This window comes from Gymnoscopelus microlampas (assembly GCF_963454915.1).
Source record: "Gymnoscopelus microlampas genome assembly, chromosome: 7".
In the NCBI taxonomy this organism is placed as follows: Eukaryota; Metazoa; Chordata; class Actinopteri; order Myctophiformes; family Myctophidae; genus Gymnoscopelus; species Gymnoscopelus microlampas.
Window position 1 is genome coordinate 22,756,762 of NC_139944.1, and position 24,997 is coordinate 22,781,758.

At 42.1% G+C, this 24,997-nt stretch overlaps 1 protein-coding gene across 1 annotated transcript; it reads right to left on the minus strand.

Moving 5' to 3' along the window:
• Positions 1-228: 228 nt before the first annotated feature.
• On the minus strand, positions 229-14,299 carry LOC311049792 (protein shisa-5-like). The gene is made up of 5 exons (XM_084063642.1): positions 14,166-14,299; positions 12,199-12,352; positions 9,476-9,603; positions 4,802-5,074; positions 229-3,643 (listed from the first exon to the last, which is right to left on the minus strand). The coding sequence occupies exons 1-5, from the start codon at positions 14,230-14,232 to the stop codon at positions 3,450-3,452; spliced, it is 816 nt and encodes a 271-aa protein (XP_083919768.1). The 5' UTR covers positions 14,233-14,299; the 3' UTR covers positions 229-3,449.
• Between the last annotated feature and the right edge of the window lie 10,698 nt (positions 14,300-24,997).

Genomic DNA, 24,997 nt, shown 5'->3' on the forward strand with positions numbered 1-24,997 from the left:
CTGAAGCAAATGCTGATCACTTGATTCATTAATCAAGGGGGGCTATTTTTATTGAACTTTGTGGTAAATAATCAAATATAATTACACGTTGTACTTAGAACCTTAGGCCTTTAATTTGGAGAAAACAGATTGGCAGATTGACCTTCATATAGTTTTTGAATAGAGTATCCATCCAGACACACAACTTGAAGTCACTTAAAATAAAATAGAAAACAGCAACACAGGATACAGAATCAAATAGTCACTCATATTTACTGAGACTGTTAAAGCCATTTATAGCCTATACTTTGTCAAAGTTAAGATTTAGTGACATGAGCTTTATGTAAGGACACAAATTCAGCAAAACCTCAATTGCAGTTATTAGTTACAAGTTATTGCAATAGCCTAAACATTATGCATGCCATATATGCACAGAACTCACAGAGCTTGCTCTTACTGTGTCCATCTCTGAAACATGAAAATGAAAGAAAAGGTGCGCTCTTTCGTTGTAAAATGGTATGTTAAGCGGGAGGAAGGGTTCAGTTTAAGCCGCCAATGAAGGCTCAACTGAGCTGAAATGCAAGACCATATTTTCGTTTGTTTTCAATAGTTAACCATGAATAATGACAGGCTTTTAAATGCAAGACAAAGTGCGTTACACTCTTTTGGAAACTTTTAACTTATGTAATACCATGCGAGGAAAGAAAATAATTTCCAAAACAGTTTTGTAACTTTATACCACTTCACTTAACCCTCTCAAAGCAAATTTCTTGTACAGAGAAGTTGAGAATCTGCTTACTAGCCCGGTCTGTGACCTACCCCTCCACTGTCAGGGAGGTCACAGACAGGACTAGCAGTAGACAAGATGTGTTCATGCACCCCTCCCCTCAGTAAGCAAGACACAGAATTGATGGATTGGTCATATATTTACAGACAAACTGAGTTTGAAAGACAATGTGACATCCAAAGAGGAAGGCATTTTGTGTTGCAAAATAACCAGATTGGGGATTCTTATACCCCAGAGAATAGAGGTTACACATAATCTGACCACAGTGAAACTGCAGAATGGCTTGGTAAGTTAATCAAAACCACAATAGTAGTTATAAAATCACAACATTATTTGGTAAAGCAACAGATAGGCATAGCTATAGGTAAATATTTCACAAAATACACATTTATTTTCCCAAAGCATATGCCACAAAACATGGATAACCATGGTGAAAAAACAGTGAATAGAAAATGGTTAAATAGTAAAAAACACATTTGTGACTCAAACTAGAAGACCTAACTGAGGATGGAGGTCAATTGCAAAATGGCAGACAGTCTGCACTTACTGAAAATGAAAGACTTCCCATCACCAGTGAAGCAAGAGTGGAAAGACATTATTTCCTCAAACGAAGAGTGTAAATGTCAAAACACAAATAAATAGAACATCTAGAGATTTTTTTGTTGAAATGTCGGGTTAAAGAAGGCACAGTTGTCTCTTGCACTGGGTTTCCATAATTATTCCTGCTTTGCTTACAAATGACTTGACAGTGCAGTCAACTGAATATAGAGGAATAAATCCTGTGCTGTGGTCGTTTCATTCTAAGCTGCTATCTGCTACACATTCATTTACATTCTAACTATGGTCAACATCTAGCTACAGCTATAAAAGTGGGCATACGAAACACTTAAGCATCCTGAGCAAAATTAAACTTCATCTGGAACACACTGAAATTGCACGGAATTTTTACGTTCTCAGTGCATGTACTGTACCTCAGGAGCATACGTTTCCATTTCTAAAGGTTTCAAAGCAAGTTCAGTACAAAAGAGATGAAAGTAGTCAAGTAGTCTACCAAACACTGAAAAGGCTTCAAATCCATTTTCAGCAGTGATATACAAAGAAATATATAATAAAACATGAGATGTACTAGAATACTTTCAGCTTTTTATGTACTTTTTTCTTGCTCTAACCAACACCTGAGAAGAACACTGCTGTGAACAGGGCACCTAAGTTAACTATTTCAGAACCTTAAAGGACAACTTTAGTTTTTTACAACCAAGGTTTATGTTTTAGATTGTAATTAAAGTAAATAAAATATGAGTGTTACATTTTTTAAATGTACTGCTTTCTATAGTTTTAGCAATTTTCGCGATCTTTTTTACAGTGGGCGGGGGCATTCTGTCCGGTGGCTAAATATGTCTTTTTTTACACAATAACCTGGTGTTTTCTTTATTATTATTTACAGTAGCTCTTCTAGCCCCCAATAACTCACATCTGGCCATCAAAGACCACAGGACCTTTTTTATTGTGTAAAAAAGGCATATTTAGCCACCGGACAGAATGCCCCCACCCACTGTAAAAAATATCGCAAAAATTGCCAAAACTGTAGAAAGCAGCAAATGAAAAAAAAAATAACACTCATCTTTTATTTACTTTAATTACAAGCTAAAATATAAACCTTGGTTGTAAAAAACTAAAGTTGTCCTTTAAGCATAAAACTACCAGATGAAGATACTATCTATGTTGGGTACAGCAGATGACAACACATGAACATTCCCTTTGGCTGTTAGTTCACAATAAGAGTAAAAAGGAAACAATGATACAGAGGGGGAAAGAATACATCTATGGATAAGGCAAGAGTAAAAGTGATATCTCCTATGTCTGGGACATACACGGTTTTCTTTTAACATTTGACTGATATGCCTCTAATGAAAAGGTAATACATTAGGAGTCTTGCAATGAAAATAATTCTATACATCAGTCTCATTCCGAGTCCAGGTAAAATCCTTTGTGGCACAGAGTGACCTCTAATATTTGTACACCCTTGATAAAGATGCAGAAAATGTCTATCAAGGGTACAAATAACTCTGGAGGTGACAAACACAACGTATTTATCGTTTCAAAAACAGGGATACACAACAGAACAGTGTTTATCAGTGTAAAATAAAACAGCAGCAAGCAATAATGTTCATACTTAATGGCAGTTTTAAAGTCCCACCTAAATTTGACCTTTGGGCCAAATTCTATTCACTGTGGCTGGTGAATAGACTGGTTGAATTACGGATTCAACGACAGGCTTATCTTCACAAAGCATACAAGAAACAAGGGGAGACTCTGGGGACATGATCAGGAGGCTGAAACTTGCAACTGAGATGTATTTAGATACAACATTAAAAAACAAACTCAGTGGTTTTGTTCCCTAGCATGGTCGGTGACAAAGAAATAGCTCAAAAAGAAACAAATAATAGTTCTTACTGACTGAGGTTACACTGTGACGTCATGCAATAAAAAACCTACATGTACTGGAACACCTCAAGAGATTACAGGCATCACATCTTCACATCTAACCACCAAAATACAACGTCACACTCAAAAGCGTTCCTCATCAGTTAAACATATCGCACATTTCCAAACACGGACATATTTCCAAGTCCTAAAAAAAAGTCCAGCACATTGAACACGGACCAGGATGTTGTGGCCTGGTCTAATGGCCAGTCTTGGGCGGAGGTGGAGCGTAGGCCGGGTTGAAGGCGGGCTGGGCAAGGTAGTCTGGCTGGGCGGGTGGTGCATTGGGCTGGGGCTGGGCCGGACTAGGTGGCTGTAGAGGATATGCTGGTTGACCGGGTGCATACGCTGCCTGGCTATAAGGCATCGGTGCAGGAGAGTAGCCTGGAGCAGCTGGGGGAAGAAGAACAGAACATTTTAATTTTGATATAAAGAGCAAGTAAAGCCACCATAAAGTACGCTTTGCTGGAATGATGTTATATTCAGGCAGTTTGAGTCAGTGGTTATAACAGCAACCTCAGTTCCGTCCCCGACAAATAAACATGCTTTTGCCTGCAGTTCCTTTTTTACATTTTTATTCAGACGTATGCTTTCGAAACGCAACAGGATCCACTCCTCCACATCCGGCTACAGCTATTTTGAACGCATTTACTATAAACGTACCTCGTAATTATGTGAGTACCCAGTGGCTGCATCCCAAGTCTTTTGCCTTCTTTATCCTCACTTGAACCGGAAGTTCAACTCGTGCACCATTTTGACTGTTATGTCAAGTCTCTTATTTCTGCTCCAAGGAGCGAGGAGTGAGGATAAGGAGACATCACTGAGGAGCTATGACCGAGGAAACATGAGTTTCCTTCCAGGAAGACTTTCCTAGCTGAACAGCATGACTCCGTCCCTACAGCAGGCAATGTTATGTTACAAGTGCACTCGTTGGTTTCGCAGGGATGCCGATGTGAAACAGTAGTGGGGCAAATTAAACTGTGGCATTACCAAAGAATGTTTTTGATTGCCATCAGAGCAGTTTATGTCTACTAAACAGTGTCATCAAGTGGCTCAGCTGTGTCGTCATCAGAAATGGGCATCGCTTAACGTGGCGCTACAGAGGAGACGACGTGCCACTTCACTAAACAACATTTCTTTGTTTCCTATCTGCTTGCCTTGCTGACTCCATACACCCTCGCCTTGCGAGAGGGACTGTGGCACAAGGAAAGGACACAACTCGCACAAGTGAAGAAAACAAGGATTTAATTTAGAGACCTGGGATGCAGCCAGTGTTAAAAATTGCATTCGGAATTTTGAAGAATATTTTATAATCTACAGTTCAGAGTGGTGCTATCTATTAACAAAAATAATATAGTATGCCTTTAAGAAATAATATAAAAAGCAACCCGGATAAAAACATTTTAGCCGGCAGTGGCTTAGGAGCTAGAGTGGACAAACGGGACACAGGTCTGATGTGCAGGACAGTACAGGGATCAAACTTGTGTTATTCAGGATAATCTCTCCTCATTGGGGCAACCGGCACTGCAGTCAAAAATATTAAACACTCACCAGCTTCCTGATACGGAGGTGGGGGTCCTGGTGTGTAAGGCTGTCCCTGGTAGGGTGCAGTGGGCGCACCGTAGCCCTGGGGCATGGGCTGGGCTCCATAGCCTGGCTGGGCTCCATAGCCTGGTTGGGCTGGTATAGGTTGGTAGCCTGGGTACTGTGTCCCCTGGTAGGATTGTGGCGGTGCATGGGCTGTTGGCTGCTGGGGGTACTGCTGGGGGTACTGCTGAGGATTAGAGGTCACCACTGTGGTATGTGTGGTGGTCGCTATCACAGCTGTGGATAAACACAAGAGAAAAGTACAAGAGGTGTATTTATACTGTGGTATACAAAAGGTTAAAAAGACAACACAGGTGTATAACTTTGGTACAATACAGCTATGCATTTTTAGCCTGGTAAACCCTCCCTCCGGAAATCTCATTTCCATTTGATTTCAGGAGTGAGTCTGGCCTGAACCGCCTTTCTGCAATATTCGCTGTGGGCTGGAGTTGGGCGGGAGTAATACCGTTGACTGACAACCCCTTCAACCAACGATCGTTTTTCCCCTTCAGCCAATCAGCAGTTCATTTTGACGAGCTCCAGACTATGTGACGCAACGGGACTTTTGGGACGGCCATGCCGAAAATAGGTTGCCTTATTGGGATACATGCCTGTCACTCCCCGCCCCTGCCGGTTCTCTAAATTTATATTTTTAAATAGGCTCTGTCATGATTAATTGACCACATATATGAAGTTAAACAACTAAATTCTATCCAAACGATATCTTAATAGTAAATTCCGTGCCTCAAAAAAAAAGTTTGAGACCGTTTTAAAAACTAAAATAAGACGTGAAGGCACTCGGACAACAACAATGGCTGCCGTTCGTCTTTTGTCGGCCCCAGTCAGGCTGCACTCGGCTTCCTTCGGGCTCACTCGAACTCGCCACCTGATTGGCCAACTGTCGCCGTCAATCACAGAACGATGTGCGACGACGCTGATAGGCTCGTCAGTTGGCGTATAGAGCGATTATTGCAGAAAGGCGGTTCAGGCCAGACTCACTCCTGAAATCAAATGGAAATGAGATTTCCGGAGGGAGGGTTTACCAGGCTAATGCATTTTATCAATCAATCACAATGAGTCACACAAGGTGGAGTTCTGAAATTCCTGATTTGGCTGTAGTTCTGACCTTGTAACCCCCCCAAGCCATGAACATTGCCTGAGATCCTTGGAGAAAGCTCTCCCTGCAGTTCAGAGATCAAGGTTCAAGACAGGCCCAGAGACAGTTTTCCTGAGGATCTCTATTCCCTCTCTCTTTTAAATTTCCTTTTAATAAATGATTTAAAAAGGTAAGATTTCTGCATGTCTTTTAATGTGTCAATATTTGTATTATTGCAAAACACTTTGTAAACATGCTTTCAAAGTAAAATGCTTACCATTATTATTTTATTTTATTTTTTATAAACATATGTAGAAATTAGGAATACTACAAGATAAAGCTTGATTTTTTTGGGAGGAAAAAGGGATATACATTTTAGCCCGCCGTAATCACAAACATTCAGTCAGAAACTAATGAAAGCTGTGCTATATTCACACAATTTGTCCGCTCTGCTAGAATATTTTCTAAATGTGATAAAACTCTGATGTGATTACAACAAGCTGAAAATTAATCACTCAGAGTAAGCAAAAGTATAACTCAAATATAACCTTCCAGTATTCCAAGTCAACTCTATTTCATTGTAATTCCTGGCTTCTCCTTTTCACTGAGGGAGGGCCAGACACACATAGTTCTTCCACTTAAAGAACACCCTTGCATTGCGAGAAGTGAGGCTACATGTGAGGTTGCATTTAAAGACAGGGTTGTTTTCAGAGAGAACTCTTGTTTGTCTAGGGTTGTTCAAAGTGTGTGTGTGTGTGTGTGTGTGTGTGTGTGTGTGTGTGTGTGTGTGTGTGTGTGTGTGTGTGTGTGTGTGTGTGTGCGCGCGCGCGCTTGCGTGCGAGTGTGTGCGTGTGAGTGAGTGAGAGAGAGAGAGAAGAGAGAGACAGTTCATCTGCACCACCAACTAATCTTCCACAGTGAGGACTCATTGTGACCACTTCCTGCCAATGACGTGCTGTGGTTGTCGTAGAAACAATGAGTCACACAAGGTGGAGTTCTGAAATTCCTGATTTGGATCCCAACATGCAACAGCCTCAGTCAGAGTTTCCAAGCTCCCTCTCTCTCCTCCAGCCTGCTGCACTCTGAGACTTCTGTCTGGCAAGGACAGGCTGTCTAAAACCACAGACTGGAATCACAAGTGTGTACCAAATAATATATCTTGGCATGTACCAACATACACACATACTCATAGACAGAACTTTGATGTTTTCAACCATTGAGAGAATGTTATTGAGGAACTAGTCTAGGGAGGGGTTATGGGTCAAAATCATTGAGCAGGGCTAGATTGAGGCAATACAAGAGCGAGAGAAAAGCAGTAAGAATAAATGGGGAAGAAGAGCATGGGGACGTGGGAGAGGGAAAATAGAGATGCTAGAGCCAGACGCTGGAATTTAACCCACCCTTCTGCTCTGGCCAAGACTTGCAGCCCAAAAACTGCACAATAATCTGCTGAGTCCCTCACAATTGTCCCCTCAAAACACACAAGATCTGAATATAAAGGATTGCTTAGATTATGTCAATAATCTGCCACGTCCCTCACAATTTGAACTGTTATCCAACTCACCCATTACTTTTCCTGAACTTCAATCTAAAGCAATTTGTAAACATTATTTTGTATCTATTGTACCTACTGTATGATTTAATCATATTTTTCTTTCTTTATTGAATTAAGAGCAATTTGACACTAAAAACAATTTCTGAAGTTGGTACATTACTGTAAGGGCCACTTCATAATGCTAGCAATTGATTCTCGTTCCAATCTTGAGTGTTCATTGCAAGGATTCAGGTCTCTGCATTTCCAGCACGAATAACAGTAGTCCTTCCTCTAGTCTACAGGATGAAAAAGTTGGAAAACGACGTGGTGCTGTACTGCATACCACTGGAGTACTCAATTAAGAGCTGCCAGGAGGGGACAGAAGGTCTGAATCAGCAGCCTTCTCAACCAAAACAGATAGCCATATACAGAAGGCCACATGGTGGCTTTCTGTATATGGGTAAACAGAGTGGGTTTGTTTCTTTACCAGGCATCTCTAAATGAGTGCATCCAATGTGAGTGGGACATTCTGAGAAAGAGAAGTCATTTCACATTGAATGCATTATTTGAATATGTGAAACATGTGTGTTCACGCTGAAATAGGTTGTTAAGTTCCTGTTTAAAGATTTCTTGTGTGGTCTGAATTTAAACCGGTATTATATTTTGACACTTACTTTGGCAATGTAAACGTATGTTTTCTCATGCCAATAAAGCTCCTTTGAATGGAAAAATTGGGAGGCTGCAAAGTTAACAACTACCTTCTCTAAGAGCAAGGGGCTATCCAGCAGTTACAGTTATGCATACCCAGTACACTTAGCAGATCTACTAAAAGCTAAGCAACGGTTAGTCATAGATTAGCCTCTATGATGCCATGAGCCTATCGTCTGGAACAGCTATTGTATCTACTTTGTTTTTAACTCTGTGTGCATAGAAGGTTCAGTTTGTGCTGTACTCTTGGCTTTTGTTTCTGTTCATGTATATACTAGTAATGAAGATCATGTGGTGTGTGATAGTAAATGTTAACTAAGTCATATCCAACAAGTTCTACGGTATTTTCCTATCCTTCCACAGCTCACATGGGTGATCAGACCAGACAGAGAGGAACTTTTAGTTCCTTATTTCAAGACTTTGTCTAGTCAGTGTATCATTAAGAGGGGATTTTAATGTGTAGTTTTAATAATCAGTATTTTAGTGCCTCTTGTGTAAACGTACTTTGAATAACAACGAAAAAAAGAGAAAACTGATAGATTTTTTGGGGAAAAGAGTGATGCCTTCAAAGTAATTATGACATTTTCATGAAATCCAGTGATTTGTCACCAACAGGTCAGAGGTGTCACCCCTCAAGCAGACAATACATTTTCTTATTATATAACATATAGCTCAAATCACATAATCTGGTTGGTTGATAGGCATGGTATGTCATGAGTATGCCAGTCAGTTCCAACATCATACTGTGATTGGCTGAGAGGAATTATAAATCAGTCTCAATATCTCCCAATATGGTACTACAAACATATTACCCCTTATTTAGCTTAACTGTAATCCAACAAAAGCCGCTAGCCAACGTATGTCAGTATTTATAATGACACTGTGGTATAACATCAATAATCTTCCTGGGATGCTGATACATGACGCGAGGTCGATAGCACATCAGTGCCAATATCTCAAGTTATAGTTCTCCATCGTATATGTATTACTGCTTAAACACTATCAATATATGTTATTGTAGGATAAGTAGCGAAAATAGCAGATCTCAAGTTTATGGCATGTTGCAACCCTTTGTGAGTATGTAGATGTGCTGTTTTAACTAGTTTCTTTATTTTTATTAAATAAATAATGTTATTTGTTTCACTTTTCCCCAAGTAGGGGTGTCATGGTTAATTATCTAATGGTTAGACTACTTATCAGCTACTGAAATTGCAGCTAGGTGGAACTAAATAGTGCCAGCTCTAGATGCTTTGTACATTAAACCATTTGCATTATTATTTATTAGCAAAGTGCTCCTTACGTTGTGGCTTCCGGCACATCTTGTATAGGCAGCAGCAGGGACACACACAGCAGCAGATGAAGAGGATGATCATGATGACAACACCCGCAACACCCGAGGCAATGGTAACAGTCTCGTGCATGCCAAAGCTAAGACAGGGGGAGAAAAAAAACATATATATGAATACACACAAATTCATATTGATATTGTCCATAAAACACAAGCTGAAGTAGATAGGTAGGTAGATCTGTTTGTCTACTTTTGCCAACGACATATACAGATTCAGAAAAGGGATGCTAGGGCTCACGTTGTCTACAATGTGGATGTGCTAAAGTGCTAGTAACTAAAAGTATTAATTATTATTAATAAATGAATGAAATAAATGTACGTTTCATATAATCTTGCTATTTCACAATAGCATCAAGAGAAATGGAGATACAAAAAAAAAGTTTATAAAGTGGGATATCTAAGGACTTAAACAGGAAGACAACGTAACCATTCGCAACAAACTATGAATCTGACACCGTCTGTGAGAAAATATATTTTTTATTTTAACACATCGGGTGCCAGCATTTTTTCATAACAACTTACCGTGGGTGCCAGCATTCTCCCCATTGACTGCGCTTTGCTGTTTAAAGTTTCCGCGTGCGTTACAAGCAAATCCACGCAAAAAAAAGCATCGATTCATATTCTGCCATGAGCCTGGCTACAGGCTGGAACCATAACATTCCACTCGCGGGTTACAACGGGGGGGGGGGATCGCGCATGACCGTTTTTCCCCACAGGAAACAGATTTGGAGATATAGGCGTTTCAAAGTAGGAAATAGACAGGAAGCGGATGGGGGAAAAAAAAAAGCGTTTCCGGTGAGCGATCTGGCACTTCCTTCGCAGGATTACAATGGGTGCTCCCAGAGCTGCTCTAGCCCCGCCCGCGCGGAGAAAAACGAAAAAAACAAAAAGACTGAAATCACGGTTCAGACCGTGTTCGGCACCGAAGCTTCGGAACCGCGGCAACCGCCACTATGTAAACACACGGTTCAGACCGTGTTTGGCACCCGATGTGTTAATTGACATCAATTACTGAAATAAAAGTAGACATTCATAACTTTAAGGTATATTTTCTCCCTTCCACATAGCTTTACTTTAACAACCGCATCATGCATTTTGTTTAATGAGTATTAACAATGTTACACAGAAAAATCCTCAAATGTCAACTTAGTCTCGTGTAGCCACTAGCCAGACGATCGGAGATCACTGCTTACCAAAACGTCTGGTGACTGATCTAAATGTGGAGGCTAAAACTGCGTGGAAACTATTCCCATATTTCAAAATTCCAATTCCATGTACGGTATGTGTGAATTATGTACTGAGGAGTTCATGAATGAGGCAGTGTGAGTGAGTTCTCTTGAGTTTTTTGTGTTACGGTATCTTTGGAGGCCTATTGTCCATTATTGCATTGGCCGTATATATACAGTCTACGTCAGTGTTTTGCCAAGGACCGCCCATAGCTTATTCTGATTGGTTGAAATGAAAGAACGAACTGGCTGTTTCTACCAAAAAAGAGGCAGGGTCACATTCAAATACAGTCCGTAACCTCAATTCAGAATCTGCTCTCGGTGGCATGCCTCGCTAATCATTAGACTTTCATCCCCAACCTCCTGGGATCGAATCCCACTACCGGCACAATGTTTCCGACAACCGCAGACTATTTTTTTCCGCCGATAAAGTATCGTTTTTGTCTGCGACGGAGGCGCGCCGTCTGAAGCAGACTTGAGCCACGAGAAGCACCGCCGAGCGAGCTTAGGCGAGCGAGTCGCCGTGGCGAACGTTGCGAAGTCTGCTTCAGCCGACTCAGTGCCGTTCAAGTTATGTTAGGGACATAACTTGATAGGGACAGAATCGTAAATCATGTTCTGAGGTGAGGGTTCGGCACAACTGCCAATCAAAGTGACTACTGGGCAATCACAGCACATCTTTTCCGAGACTTGGCTAAACACTGTCATAGACTGTATACGGTTGCAGTGGCTCCCAAACCTTTCAGTTCGAGACCCAAAAGATACATTTTATGTCTCTCTGACACAAACTAGTGAAAACAGCCAATCTACAAGCTTGTGATGTGTTGTGAGCTTGTAGATCTGCTATTTTCACTACTTGAAAATTATTAGATTTCTTATTTCTGAAAACTCTTTTTTTTTGTCTTTTGAAATAATATATATACACGTGTATATATATGTTTTAATGTACAAAATGGAAAAAAGGGGAATATATATGTATATACTTGCAACCCATATAAATTGGTCCCAACCCACTGTTTGGGAAACACTGCATTATAGAATAGAATACCTCTCAGGACAACCCTGTTTATCTTCAGGAAAGCGCCAAATTGTCTTATCGCAGCAGAATTTGTATTCGCAGCTTCCACAGCAAAACCCATTTATCTTGCATTTTTGGGTTTCATGTAACTGATGGTTGTTAGTGTCTGTGTAGGAATAACAGAAGCGGTCCCCTGCTGTATGAAGAAAGTTTAGTTTAGAATCAATACCTGCCTGCCACAATATTCCTGTTTATCTTCATCTAAACACCAATAGTCATCTTTGCAGCAGTATCTGTTGAAGCAGCTTCCGCAGCAAAACCATCCTCTGTTGCATGTTATTTTAGCATGGAATCCAAATGATCATCATCTATGTAGGACTTACAGTGGCGGTCCCCTGCCGTATGAATATAGTTTAGTTTAGAATCAATACCTGTCACAATCTTCCTGTTTATCTTCGTCAAAACGCCAAAAGCTATCACTGCAGCAGTATCTGTTGATACAGCTTCCGCAGCAAAACTGATAGTTGCATGATAGTTCATCATGGGATCCAAATCCATCTGTGTAGGCTTTACAGTTGCGGTCCCCTGCAGACAGTATGAAGATGGTTTTAATAGATTGCAATGTATTGGTGACATAGTACAGCGTTGGACCAAGCACACTCAGTGTCAGATTCAAAATTGGATATAATATTGGTGACGGTGAGTTAAGTCGACACAAAACAACTCAAAGAGGTGAGTGCCATGGAATTTATGTGAACATGACCAACTTCCTCAAAGAATGACATGTAAAAATAGAACTGCTGCTTGAAGCTGTGATATCATATGTTCTCATTTAAATGAACTGTGCGCGTGATTACTAAGCATTACATCATGGGATAAATACCCCCCCCCGCCCCCTCAAAAGAAATCAGCAAATTGCAGCAGCAATGTTCCAATTTATGAAAAGTCATCCCAGAACAGTGGAGAATGTTAGAGGCAGAGGGATTCAAAGGGGTTAATTTATCACTCACTCCAACATTAGCAAACTGCTAACAACAACAATATATAATGTCGGTATAAAACAAATTACATGTTACAAAGTTAATTACTGCATGTTTGTGATTTGCTTTCATTTAAGCCATATTTGATATTGCCATTGATGAGGTAGGTCATAACGCCATTGTTGGGCGATTATGCCTGGCTCACATATGAAAGGGTTAAAAAGAAAAAAACATTTCTGTATGGGGGAGCATGGGGGAGGGGGGGGGCATGGGGGAGGGGGGGAGGGGGGGGCGTTGAACTGTTGTCATTCCACACAGGAAACGGCCATGGCTTCCACTAACAATGCCATAAAAATTGAAGCACTCATTTGTGTAGAATATGATTGTAGCTCTGCTGTAGCATTAGCCTTGGATCAAGACAGGATACTATAGAGCAGTGGTTCTCAACCTTTTCAGGCCGTGACCCCCCAACTGGGGACCTCCCACCCGGATACTCACTTGGAATGTGCAGTAGGAGTTGAGGCATTACATTTTGTTTGACTCAGTTCCTACAGATAAACATTGTGAAAATAGCTAAGCAGATATACAAGCTCGAGCTTGTAGACCGGGTATTTTCTAAATGTTTGTAGAACATGTTTGTTTCTTATTTTATCTGACAAGTTGGACAATGTTTGACCAGATTTTATAGTATAGTTTGTTGATTCCTTTTGACGCAGTAATGATCTTTTTTCATTAAAAAATAAATAGGTATTAAAAAGGTCTTAAAGGTCCTTAAATTGTCACTTTACTGTCATTTGGGGACCTCTCCAAAATCATGTGGGGACCCCCCTGGGGGTCCCGACCCACAGGTCTAGAATATGATTGAAGCTCTGCTGTTGCATTAGCCTTCGATCAAGACGGAATAACTATGTATATGTCAGTGTTGTATCAAGGCTCCTGTAGCATTGAGATGTCCATTCAGAGCAGGACTGATGATGGGGCACCAATTAAAAACAACTAATTACTTTTGGCCGTGTGTGTGTGTGTGTGTGTGTGTGTGTGTGTGTGTGTGTGTGTGTGTGTGTGTGTGTGTGTGTGTGGGCTACATACAGAACACACTGTCACGTTCAATTCTGTCAGTCCGTGATCATTTTGGCAACAAAATGACGACTATATCACAAAGACATGATCCTTTTTAGAGAACTGCGCCCGAAAGAAAACAAAGATGCTTTTAAACATGACACTCACACACGAACTAGCAGGCAAACCATCTGTTACTGCGTAGCTAACTACCTTTAGCATCGACCCGGGGGCCGGGGCTCTAGTCTGTTCCTCTTTACATAGACCTCTAGTCGGCCCGGGCCCGAAGCTAGAAACCCCCGCTATGAAACCCGACAATATGGCGAAGAGACATGAAGGGCTGATAATATCACACTCACCAGAGGCAGTGGGGACAACGAGTACACAGAAGACAAACAGAAGAACACCGGACAGGCTCGCCGCCATGGCTGTACTTAAAGATTCCTTAAACAATCTCCCCCGTGCGCCTACGGGAGTGTTCTGAGTGACGACTGAGCCCTCCTTGCTTGTGTTGTGTACACACCACTGTTTCCCAAACAGTGGGTCGCGGACCAATTTTTATGGGTCGCGAGTAAATAAATATTCCTTTATTTATTTTTGTATCCTATACATTTTGTCTTTGTTTATTATTATTTCAAAACATAACAGAACATCTAAAGAAATTCAGATATTAAAAACAACAACAAAAGAAAACAAAGAAATTCCATGAATTGGAAAACAAATTTAAATAACAGACAGTAAAGAAACAGTTTAAAGAAGTGAAAATAGCCGATCTACATAATACACCACTGGTGAACACTCTCTTCCTGCTCCTCTCTGGTGCGTAATGTAGTAGAGGACCTAGCCCTAGAATGTCTGTGATCTTACATACATTTCAAGTATTTCAAATACTTGAAATGTATGTAAGATCACAGACATTCTAGGGCTATAGGACCTGGCTAAGATATGTATGCACTTAATTTAGGAGAGAATATCTCAACTGTTTTTGGCTAATATGACCCTAGGGAACAACTTAGGAACTATGAGAAATACCCGAAAATGACCACGCCCTTTTTAAAATGACCACACTTCCAACATGGCACTTAGTGGAGTCACAAATGGAGGTTCCGTGACCATCCTTTGGCAAGGATGGTTTGACGATTGATTTGACCTCTATGGACCCTTTAAAAAAGATTTAGCCCCCAGGTCCCTCCCAAAAATCCCGGCATTTTTTGCTAGACAGCCAAATTCAAAATGACGCCCGGCGCCGTCTCTAAAAATTAACTTTTGATCTGGATGACCTAGAATCATGTATGAAGGCACTTTTCCAGTAGAGTAAAAACTTATACCCAGGGGGCAAAGGGGGGTATGCTGCATTTGCCCTGCCTAAAAGGTTGGCCACCAGAAATAATATCTATGACCCAGTAGGATCACAACCTATATGGACAACAAGGTCACCTTGCTGCTGGAAATCCAATACGGCCGCCTCAATATTATCAGAAAATAGCTTTGGCAATAACTTTTGAACCAGATGGGCTAGAAATAAAAACTTGGTGTCTATTTCATGGTTTCAGAGCATGAGAAACTCAATGGAATACTTATCTTTATGATTGGGTGTGTCTGGACCTTTCATTTGCATATTTCCAAGATGGACGCCACGCAAAAATGAGTTTTACTATGACTTTTACAGTGACAGCTGGCTGTTATGGCAAAAAGTCTGCTTTTTAAGCAATATGAACACATTTGGTCAGTTTGAGCTTTAATTTATATGTTGTCAATATGGCTGCAGTCATAAATAATGTATGGTATTACATTTTCCCTCAGATTTATTGATTTATAGATCTATAGTTGTGGGGATGATTGCAGAGAAAAATCGGAGAAAAAGCCCACAATGTATTAATATGTATCATTTTAATAAACTAAATACGATATAAACAGACACATGCACACTCCAAGACTTGCCAAAAACTTCAACTTTAGGGCTATACAAATTAACATAGTGGTATGCATTCAAGTAACATAACAAAAGATAGAGTACTTAGTGACAAATAGAGTAAAAGCGGAGTTGAGGTTGCCTACAAAAGGTTCATTTTGACCTCTATGGTGCTGTCTTGCCTGCTTCTAAAGCCAATGATACTATGGTAAAATGCTATTCACTGTCACTGTTGTCATGTGTTGCACTGATCTTGCTGCATCATGTCTCTAGTCCCTGGCAACGGCATCCTAAGTAGCATGGAATTGCCTTCTTTGCACGGGAACAGTTTTTCTGGCAGCCTTTGATACAGCTGCATGATATTGCCTTGTTCATTGACACAGGTCAGGCTGGCTCGGTAGATGCAAGGGGGACTGCATTGCTAGCACTGAGAGACCATCCATACTCTGTGAAAGAAGGAATATCCGGCTTGGCGATATGTGCACATTTATCTATTATGGTTGCTAGAACAGCTCTTCTCAGGTGCAGGTCAAAGGCATTCTCTGTCGGGGGCAGCAGCTTTAAGAGGGTTGATCTATTATTGAGGAACTTGTACACTCTAAGCTTACTCAGGTCAAAATCCTCCTGGTGGTCCGCTTTGGATGTATATACAGCAATTGTGAGGTCTCGCGCCGGATTGATGGACGTCATCTGAGAGGGAATCATAAGAGTTTTCACCAAACTCCTCAAGTGCAGAGATCCAGACGCATGATGGCCTTGAACCATACCTTCTTCCCAGTGAAGAAGGGATAGCTGGTGGTACAGTATCTCTGCCACTTAAACTATGGATAAAGGGCAGGGCACGACACTGTGCGAGCCCCAGTGCTGATACCATTTGATGGATAGGAAGGTATGAATTTTGCTCTGTTCTCACCCACAGCTCTGGAAGGCATCTGAGATGGGTTGCTGCATAGTAAAGGCACATGATGATGATGTCTGTGTCATTGGCATGGATGACAACTCTGTCAACTTTGTCATTCTGGACACTGTACAGGGTGTGGAGTATTATTCTTGTATCAGCCTCCTGTTGTGTGGATTCTAGTGCAGGGACATCTTCAATAGACCCCTCCTTGATCACCACACTCCTTGTCTCTTCTTTAAACCCCCCACCCAGGTAAAGATGTGTTGGACCAAGGGCTGACTTAAGTTTCTCATTTTCACACCATTCGTCACAGAGGAAACTCAATAGGTTTGCCTTGTTAGCTGACACAGCAAAAAACTCCTGAGGATCTGGAGCTGTGTAATGCATACTAACTTCATATTCTTTGGTAGGTTTTGGTCAAGCATATCTGTGTTCTTGCTCAGCTGTCTTAAGACTAGGTCCACTGTACCGGTCAAAACAGAAGGGAATGATCTCTGTGCCAGCAGGCACATCATTCAACAGCAGACGTTGGTATCGTTAAGCGATTGTTCCAAATGCTTCACCTTTCAGGAACGACCAATGGCGCATGGCATACATGGCATCAATAACTACTGCTGTTTTTATGTCTTTTGTAGGCAGGTCAGGGATGCATGCAACTTTGGTCTCCTCATTCAGGACCTTAACAAGGCTTGCCTTGGTACCTGTTCTCATCCTGCCATCTTCCTGGAAGAGGGAAGGGGGGAAGTCACTGCACTCGTGGTTGCCTATAAAGTCAACAAGGTTGAGTTCTCCACCACTGGCTATGATTTGGGTCATGCGCAGGAGGGCAGTGATTTCATTGCTCTTGCCAGGTCCTGAGGTTTTCCCCTTAGATTTTTTAGATTTTGTGTTTTGAGTGTAGAAAGTGTTAAGCTTCATTATGCTTGTCTTCTTCTGTTCACTGGACAGTAGACTGAGAGAACGAGAGCAATCCATGGTCTCGAAGGGCGGATCCAAACCCAGGCGCCCGGAGCAGGCGCGTCCTCCGATTGCTTCACCAATCTATGTCCCCACTGCTGCCTTGACTACCATCTCTGCATCCCGGATTACACGACTCTGACCAGACTCATGGTGTGGGTCTGCCATATTGACAACATATAAATTAAAGCTCAAACTGACCAAATGTGTTCATATTAATTAAAAAGCAGACTTTTTGCCATAACAGTCAGCTGTCACTGTAAAAGTCATAGTAAAACTCATTTTTGCGTGGCGTCCATCTTGGAAATATGCAAATGAAAGGTCCAGACACACCCAATCATAAAGATAAGTATTCCATTGAGTTTCTCATGCTCTGAAACCATGAAATAGACACCAAGTTTTTATTTCTAGCCCATCTGGTTCAAAAGTTATTGCCAAAGCTATTTTCTGATAATATTGAGGCGGCCGTATTGGATTTCCAGCAGCAAGGTGACCTTGTTGTCCATATAGGTTGTTATCCTACTGGGTCATAGATATTATTTCTGGTGGCCAACCTTTTATGGCAGGGCAAATGCAGCATACCCCCCTTTGCCCCCTGGGTATAAGTTTTTACTCTACTATGTCGGCCATCTTGAATTTCGGAGTCAAAACGAGGTCTTACAATTAAAATTGTGTCAGATTTGGAATCCTCATGGTTGACTTGTATGGAAAAGTGCTTTCATACATGATTCTAGGTCATCCAGATCAAAAGTTAATTTTTAGAGATGGCGCCGGGCGCCATTTTGAATTTGGCTGTCTAGCAAAAAATGCCGGGATTTTTGGGAGGGACCTGGGGGCTAAATCTTTTTTAAAGGGTCCATAGAGGTCAAATCAATCGTCAAACCATCCTTGCCAAAGGATGGTCACGGAACCTCCATTTGTGACTCCACTAACTATCTTCTAAACCGTTGGAGCTACAGATTTTCTGAGGTGCTCAAAATGTTCAGAATACTCATGTTTGGAAAACCCGTGCCCGAGCCAGCAACCCTTCAGGTCATCATAGTGGCCAAATCCAATATGGCCGCCACCTGAAAAAGGTTTTGTCTATGATTTTTGAACCAGATGAGCTATGAATGCGAACTTGGTGTCTAAATCATGTTTTTTGACAATTAGAAACATGTTGGAACGCTTATCTTTATGGCTGGGTGTGGCTGGACCTCTATTTTGCATATTTCAAAGATGGCGACTATCTGACAATTAGTTTTACCTTTTTACATTTTTGTAAACTTGGTGTCTATTTTATACTTTGTGAGCATTAAAAACACATTAGAATTCTCATATTATTGATTGAAGCCATCTAGAGCACTCTGATTTGCTTATTACAAATATGGCCTATATCAAAAAGGTTACGTAACATAAAGTTTCATCCAGATTTGAGTGTAGAGTTGTTGGAATGAGTTAAGATCAAGATGAAGAAAAGAAACAACCTGTGTACAGATGTTGAAAGAATAGAATATGAACCCAAATTATACAACAACAGCACATTATACAGCAACAGCCAGTACAGTAAATGCAGAGCAATGCTCAGTATAAATTGAATAATATCATACTAGTCAAAGGTGTATAGATTTTTAACAATATTATGTTTAAATTAGAATCACAGATTTGTTTTGTTCTAATCATACAACTTCTATATCGAGGTGCAATGGACTCCAGCTTCGCATAATTTGCTTTATGTCCACTACATGACTTTTGAAGCCACGGTAGAGGAGGATGGTGCAAGCTTTACTGGCATCTGCAAGATGGGTCCAGTAAGGTTCCCAAGTCTTAGTCATGGAGTCCCAATACCAGACCAACGTACTGAAATCTGGGATGTAATGGCCTTTTGACATGCTGAATGTATGTAGGCCTATCAGTTCTGTTGCTGTTGTAACACCAAGACAATTATGTACAATGTACAATAATACAGATTGTTCAAATTATATACATCCTATGATAGGATTACATTTATGCTGTGCATTGTTGCACATACTGCACTAGCTGTAGCTGTATAATTAGGAATGAGTTCTACTCTAAATCATTCTATTGTTTCAATAAAATTACATCTGTAAGATACATTGGTTGTTTCATAACATAGTGGCCATATATGTGATATGCACATTAGAGTCCTCTAGATAGATTCAATCATTAAGATAAGCATTCCAACATGTTTCTAGTGGTCAAAAAAAAATGATTTAGACACCAAGTTTGCATTTTTAGCTCATCTGGTTCTGGTTTTGGCTCATCTAGCCAAAACCTTTTTCAGGTGGTGGCCATATTGGATTTGGCCACTATGATGATCCCGAAGGTTGCTGGCTCGGGCACCCTTGCTACATCATCAGAGCATGCCCTGGGTTATATCTGGGACATATTTGGTGCTTTTAGATTGATTCACGCAAAAATATTATTATGGCCCTGGACTGTAATAAGTTGACCGTTTTTAGCCGTTTGTTTTAGCTGTTCTGTAATAAAATATAAAATTTGACATTTTACACTTTTCTATTTTTCACTAAACATGAGTATTATGAACATTTTGAGCACCTCAGAAAATCTGTAGCTCCAACGGTTTAGAAGATCCAAGAGCCATGTTTGAAGTAGCGGTCATTTTAAAAGGGGCGACTGGGGCGTGGTCATTTCCGAGTATTTCGCCCCGGATAGAGAATTTCTCATAGTTCCTAAGTTGTTCCTTGGGGTCATATTAGCCAAGAACAGTTGAGATAATCTCTCCTAAATTAAGTGCATACATATCTTAGCCAGGTCCTAGACTAATGTGCGTAATACCTGGTTTTTACACTTCGAATTCGTAGTACGACGTTGTCGCTTGCCAAAAATAACTTCCACGCACATTTAAGAAGGACATATCGTGGAAAACACGTGCTGGTATGTACACACTGAAAATTCAGTTTAGGTTAAAATATAGAGGATATACGTGTGACATCATCATCAAACCCGGAAGTTATGCAGGAATGCCTAGAGTGTCAAAAAAATACTTTCTGGTCTTGACAGCCCATGCATCCAAACAGAAAAGTCATATCTGATTGCATTAAACAACATTAAACAATGTTAAACTCATTTTGCATGTTTCTTTGCCACTCGATTTGCCACTCGATGTGCCATTCACTTTAAGCATGCGCATATCCTCTATTAGTAGGCTACATTAATTCATAATATTGCATGGGCACATGCCCAGGCAATCACACATTGTATGTACAGTGTGTGTATATATATATATATATATATATATATATATACACACATAATGTTTAATAATCTCCAAAACATCAATGTATGGTGTGTATGTCCAACACACAGCATATTGAATTGCCGATGTAGAAAGGGCAACAATAGAGAGCTTCATGCAGGCACTCCACTTGGTTGGTTAATGGTTATTACAGGTCAGCCACCTGTTTCCTTCTTCCTATGAGTGTGTGTGTGTGTGTGTGTGTGTGTGTGTGTGTGTGTGTGTGTGTGTGTGTGTGTGTGTGTGTGTGTGTGTGTGTGTGTGTGTGTGTGTGTGTGTGTGTGTGTGTGTGTGTGTGTGTGTGTGTGTGTGTGTGTGTGTGTGTGTGTGTGTCTGTGTGTGTGTGTGTGTGTGTGTTTGGTTCTATTATGTCAGATGCTCTCTGCCGGATTTGGCTGCTGGCCTGCTGCACACGTCTTAGTTGCCCAAACTATATCGTATGTATTTAATAATTCAAACAACTGTATTAATTACTGTACACACAACTATGTTGAGGTCCTAAATCAATACTTCCACAGACATTATATATCTCTGGTTAGGGGAAAGGTGCACACAATGCAGCAGGAAATACATTTCCTGTATCTTTAAGTCTGACTGTAGACCTAATCACAGCACCAGCCATATGACCATGCAATGTTGTTCTATTTAATGTGTGCAGCATGGAGTGAAACGAAATGCAAATTCAGGCTGAGTGTCAGGCTAGCCACAGCAGCCACATCCGGGAAATGTGGCTGCTCACACGCACACACGCGCGCGCACACACACACACACACACACACACACACACACACACACACACACACACACACACACACACACACACACACACACACACACACACACACACACACACACACACACACACACACAGTCTTGTCCTATTGTCATTATGAAACAATTAAGCCAATCAAAACCAATGCCAATTTTAACATCTATGGTGGGAAATTATACATCCATGCCACTTATCCACAGTTCCACACTGTCAAAGTTGTCAGTAGAGGTCAGTAGAGTACAGATTTTGCAGTGTGTGTGTCATTTTAGGCTAGACAGGACCCCAAATGTACTTTCGTTTTTGAGCTACCCCTACCAGAGGTACAGTAGAACTAACCACAACAATGTTTTTCATATTCTCTAAGGTGTCCTACATATGGAATGGAATCTTAGAAATTACTTTACTGCAAAAGACTTTAAGTGATGATTACATTTAAAGATACTGTATTGTTTGTGACACACCCCAAAGGGCAAACTACAGCCAAATGGGACCTGATTTGATCTCATGTAACTTCAGACAGCTAGGTCTAATTGTACAAAATGTGTGACAGTGTACAGAAGGTTTCAAATAACAGAATATGTGAATATCTTGATATGTGAACTCTCAGTCCTACAAACATATAATAGGCAGAAAATATATAAATATCAATGTCCATGATGAATGTATTCACTTTCTTATGGACTACTTTGTTTAAGTTTGCCTTAGAAATAGCATTCAGGGTTTGTTGGAAAGGTATATGGTTGTGCTGAATCCAGCATGGGTCTATATGATTCGTAAGAATAGCCCATATGATGAACATCAAGAAATATATGATATGTTCCAAAATTAAATGGCTATAAACAGGCCTGGAATTTCATCTTTTTAGGGGCAAGGCAACTTGGCCTTTGGCCTTGTAAATGTTTTGAGGGCACAAAGGCCATCAAATAAAACACTGATATTAAGTCCACTGAAATAATTAATTAAATTCAAGGGTTAAGAAAGAATTTGTATTAATTAAAGTAGAACTATCAGTGAAATAAATATTTTTTGTACAAACTCAAGTTCATACTCAGAGTCACTGGACTGGTTTGAAGATGGGGATGAAACCTGAGGAGTTAAGAATTCAGAATCTTGACAGTGAAATAGATGAAACTAGAGGTTACGAATGTAACCCCGGTTTTAGTAGGTTTGGAGTTTACTACTCACTATGGGATATCAGCGCCCCCAGGCGATGTACAGAGCAACACACACGCTCCCGATGCCAATTCACTGATTGGCTTAGGGTATGTCACGAGTCCGGAAGACCCGGGAGTACAAAAGCTCCACGTGACATAGGCTCTTCCTCTTAACATTCACCTCTCTGCATGCCAAATGCGCACAGAAAGGGGTGTCTGGTGAGTAGTAAACTCCAAACCTACTAAAACCGGGGTTACATTCGTAACCTCTAGTTTTACCACGGTTTTCCGTTTACTACTCACTATGGGATTCATAAACCCCCCTTGAGGTAATGAGCCACACAACCCTGACAGGCCCGCACGCCCCTCAGCCCCTAGGTCCCGCCCACACGGACGTGACCTACGGCCCCACGGGCGCCCCCAACCCACCGGGCTGGGGCGCGGGATAGATAATAATGACTAAGCCCTGACAGGCTCCAGAGTCCGCCTATTTACTAACAGGCAGACACAGGCCTGCCTCATAACTCAATATGAGGAACAGGGCCCCATCTCCTGGGAGCCAGCCCAGCTGGTCTCATGGAAAACCCCAGAGGAAGTCGAGAGATAGGGAGAAAAGCCCCAAGCCTACTCCCTTCCCTTCACTGGCCTGGAGGCATCTGCTACGCCTAGGACCGTGCGCGCCAAGGACGCCGCCGCCACGTCCAGGCTGTAAAAGGCCGCAAAAGTCGAAGGAGACGACCAATTTGCCGCTGCACAGATCTCCTGGATCGAAGCTCCCTTGCAGAGAGCCCAGGACGTAGCCATGCCTCTAGTAGAGTGGGCCCTCAGACCCCCCGGGACTGGGGCCCCACTGCTGACATAAGCTAGCTTAATGACATCACGGATCCATCTAGAAAGCGTCGTCTTAGTGACCGCCTTCCTCTGAACCCCCACGCCAAAAGAGACAAAGAGTTGCGTCGATGAACGATTGGCCGCTGTCCTCTGACAATAGAGCTTCAGGGCTCTCACTGGACAGAGACAATGCAACCGCTTATCCTCCGCCGAAACGAAGGGAGGCGGATGAAAAGCCACCAACTCAACCGGGTCTGGGGCCACCACCCCGGTCTTTGTAACGAACGTCAGATTGGGTTTAAGCAAAACCCTTCTGTCGTTGTTCAGGAACTTCATGCACTCCGGACTCACCGAGAGCGCGTGCATGTCGCTGACCCGTTTAGCCGTAGACAGGGCCACCAAGAGGACCGTTTTGAGACTGACGATCCTCAAATCAGCAGACTCAAAAGGCTCGAACGGGGGACGGCACAGTGCATCCAGCACCACCGTCAGATCCCAGACTGGGAACAGTGGCCTGTTAACCGGTCTAGCTCTCCTGGCGCCGCAACCGGCGCACTAAGGGATGCTGGCCCACCGTCTTGCCATCGAACGCCTCGTGGCAAGCCGAATGGCCGATAAATACACCTTTACTGCTGAGAAGGATAAATCCCGGGCTAACCTTTTTTGTAGAAAGTGAGAATGCTACACACCGAGGCCTGGAAAGCCATCACCACCGGTGACTGCTCCAGACACCAAGATGCGAACATATTCCATCTAACATCATAAGCATTCCTCGTGGACACGGCCCTCGCGCCCTGAATGGTAGCCACCACGTCAGCGGGGGGGCCACACGAGCTTAAAATTGCCCTCTTCACGGGCCAACCCACAGGTCTAGGTCCTGAGGGCGTCCGTGGGACACCTCGTCCCCTCCCTGCCGCAGCAGGTCCACGAGGACAGGGAGGGCCAGGGGCACGTCTTAAAGGAGCGGAGTTATCTCCGATCTCCACGTGCCCCACGCTGGGACCACCAGCAACACCGACAAACCCAGGAGTCTGATCCTCTCCAACGTAGGAAGGATCAACTCCATTGGCGGGAAGGCATAAAGCAGTTCGCTCGGCCAACTGTGTGCCAAGGCGTCCATGCCCATGGAGCGGTCCCCCGCCTTCACTGAGAAAAAACTAGAACACTTCGCGTTCTCTTCGGAAGCAAACAAATCGATCTGGGGGCGGCCGAACCTACACCAGATTTGGTCCGCCACTTTCGGATCGAAAACCACTCTCCGTAACGGAGACCGCCTCTGGACAGCAGGTCCGCTCCGCGGTTCTGGAGGCCCGGCACATGAGACGCCTGTATGGATGCGAGTCGTGAGTCGCACCATAGCGTCATCTGCGCGCTAGACCGTCCAATACGAAATCACAGCTCCTAT

What these genes read in the sequence shown, in the direction of transcription:
- LOC311049792 (XM_084063642.1), bottom strand. Translation starts at nt 14,232, where the DNA reads ATGGCGGCGAGCCTGTCCGGTGTTCTTCTGTTTGTCTTCTGTGTACTC. An exon ending in CGTTGTCCCCACTGCCTCTG is followed by an intron (nt 12,353 to 14,165) that starts GTGAGTGTGATA and finishes TACTGTCTGCAG; the next exon opens with GGGACCGCAACTGTAAAGCC. An exon ending in GATGTGCCGGAAGCCACAAC is followed by an intron (nt 5,075 to 9,475) that starts GTAAGGAGCACT and finishes GTTTATCCACAG; the next exon opens with CTGTGATAGCGACCACCACA.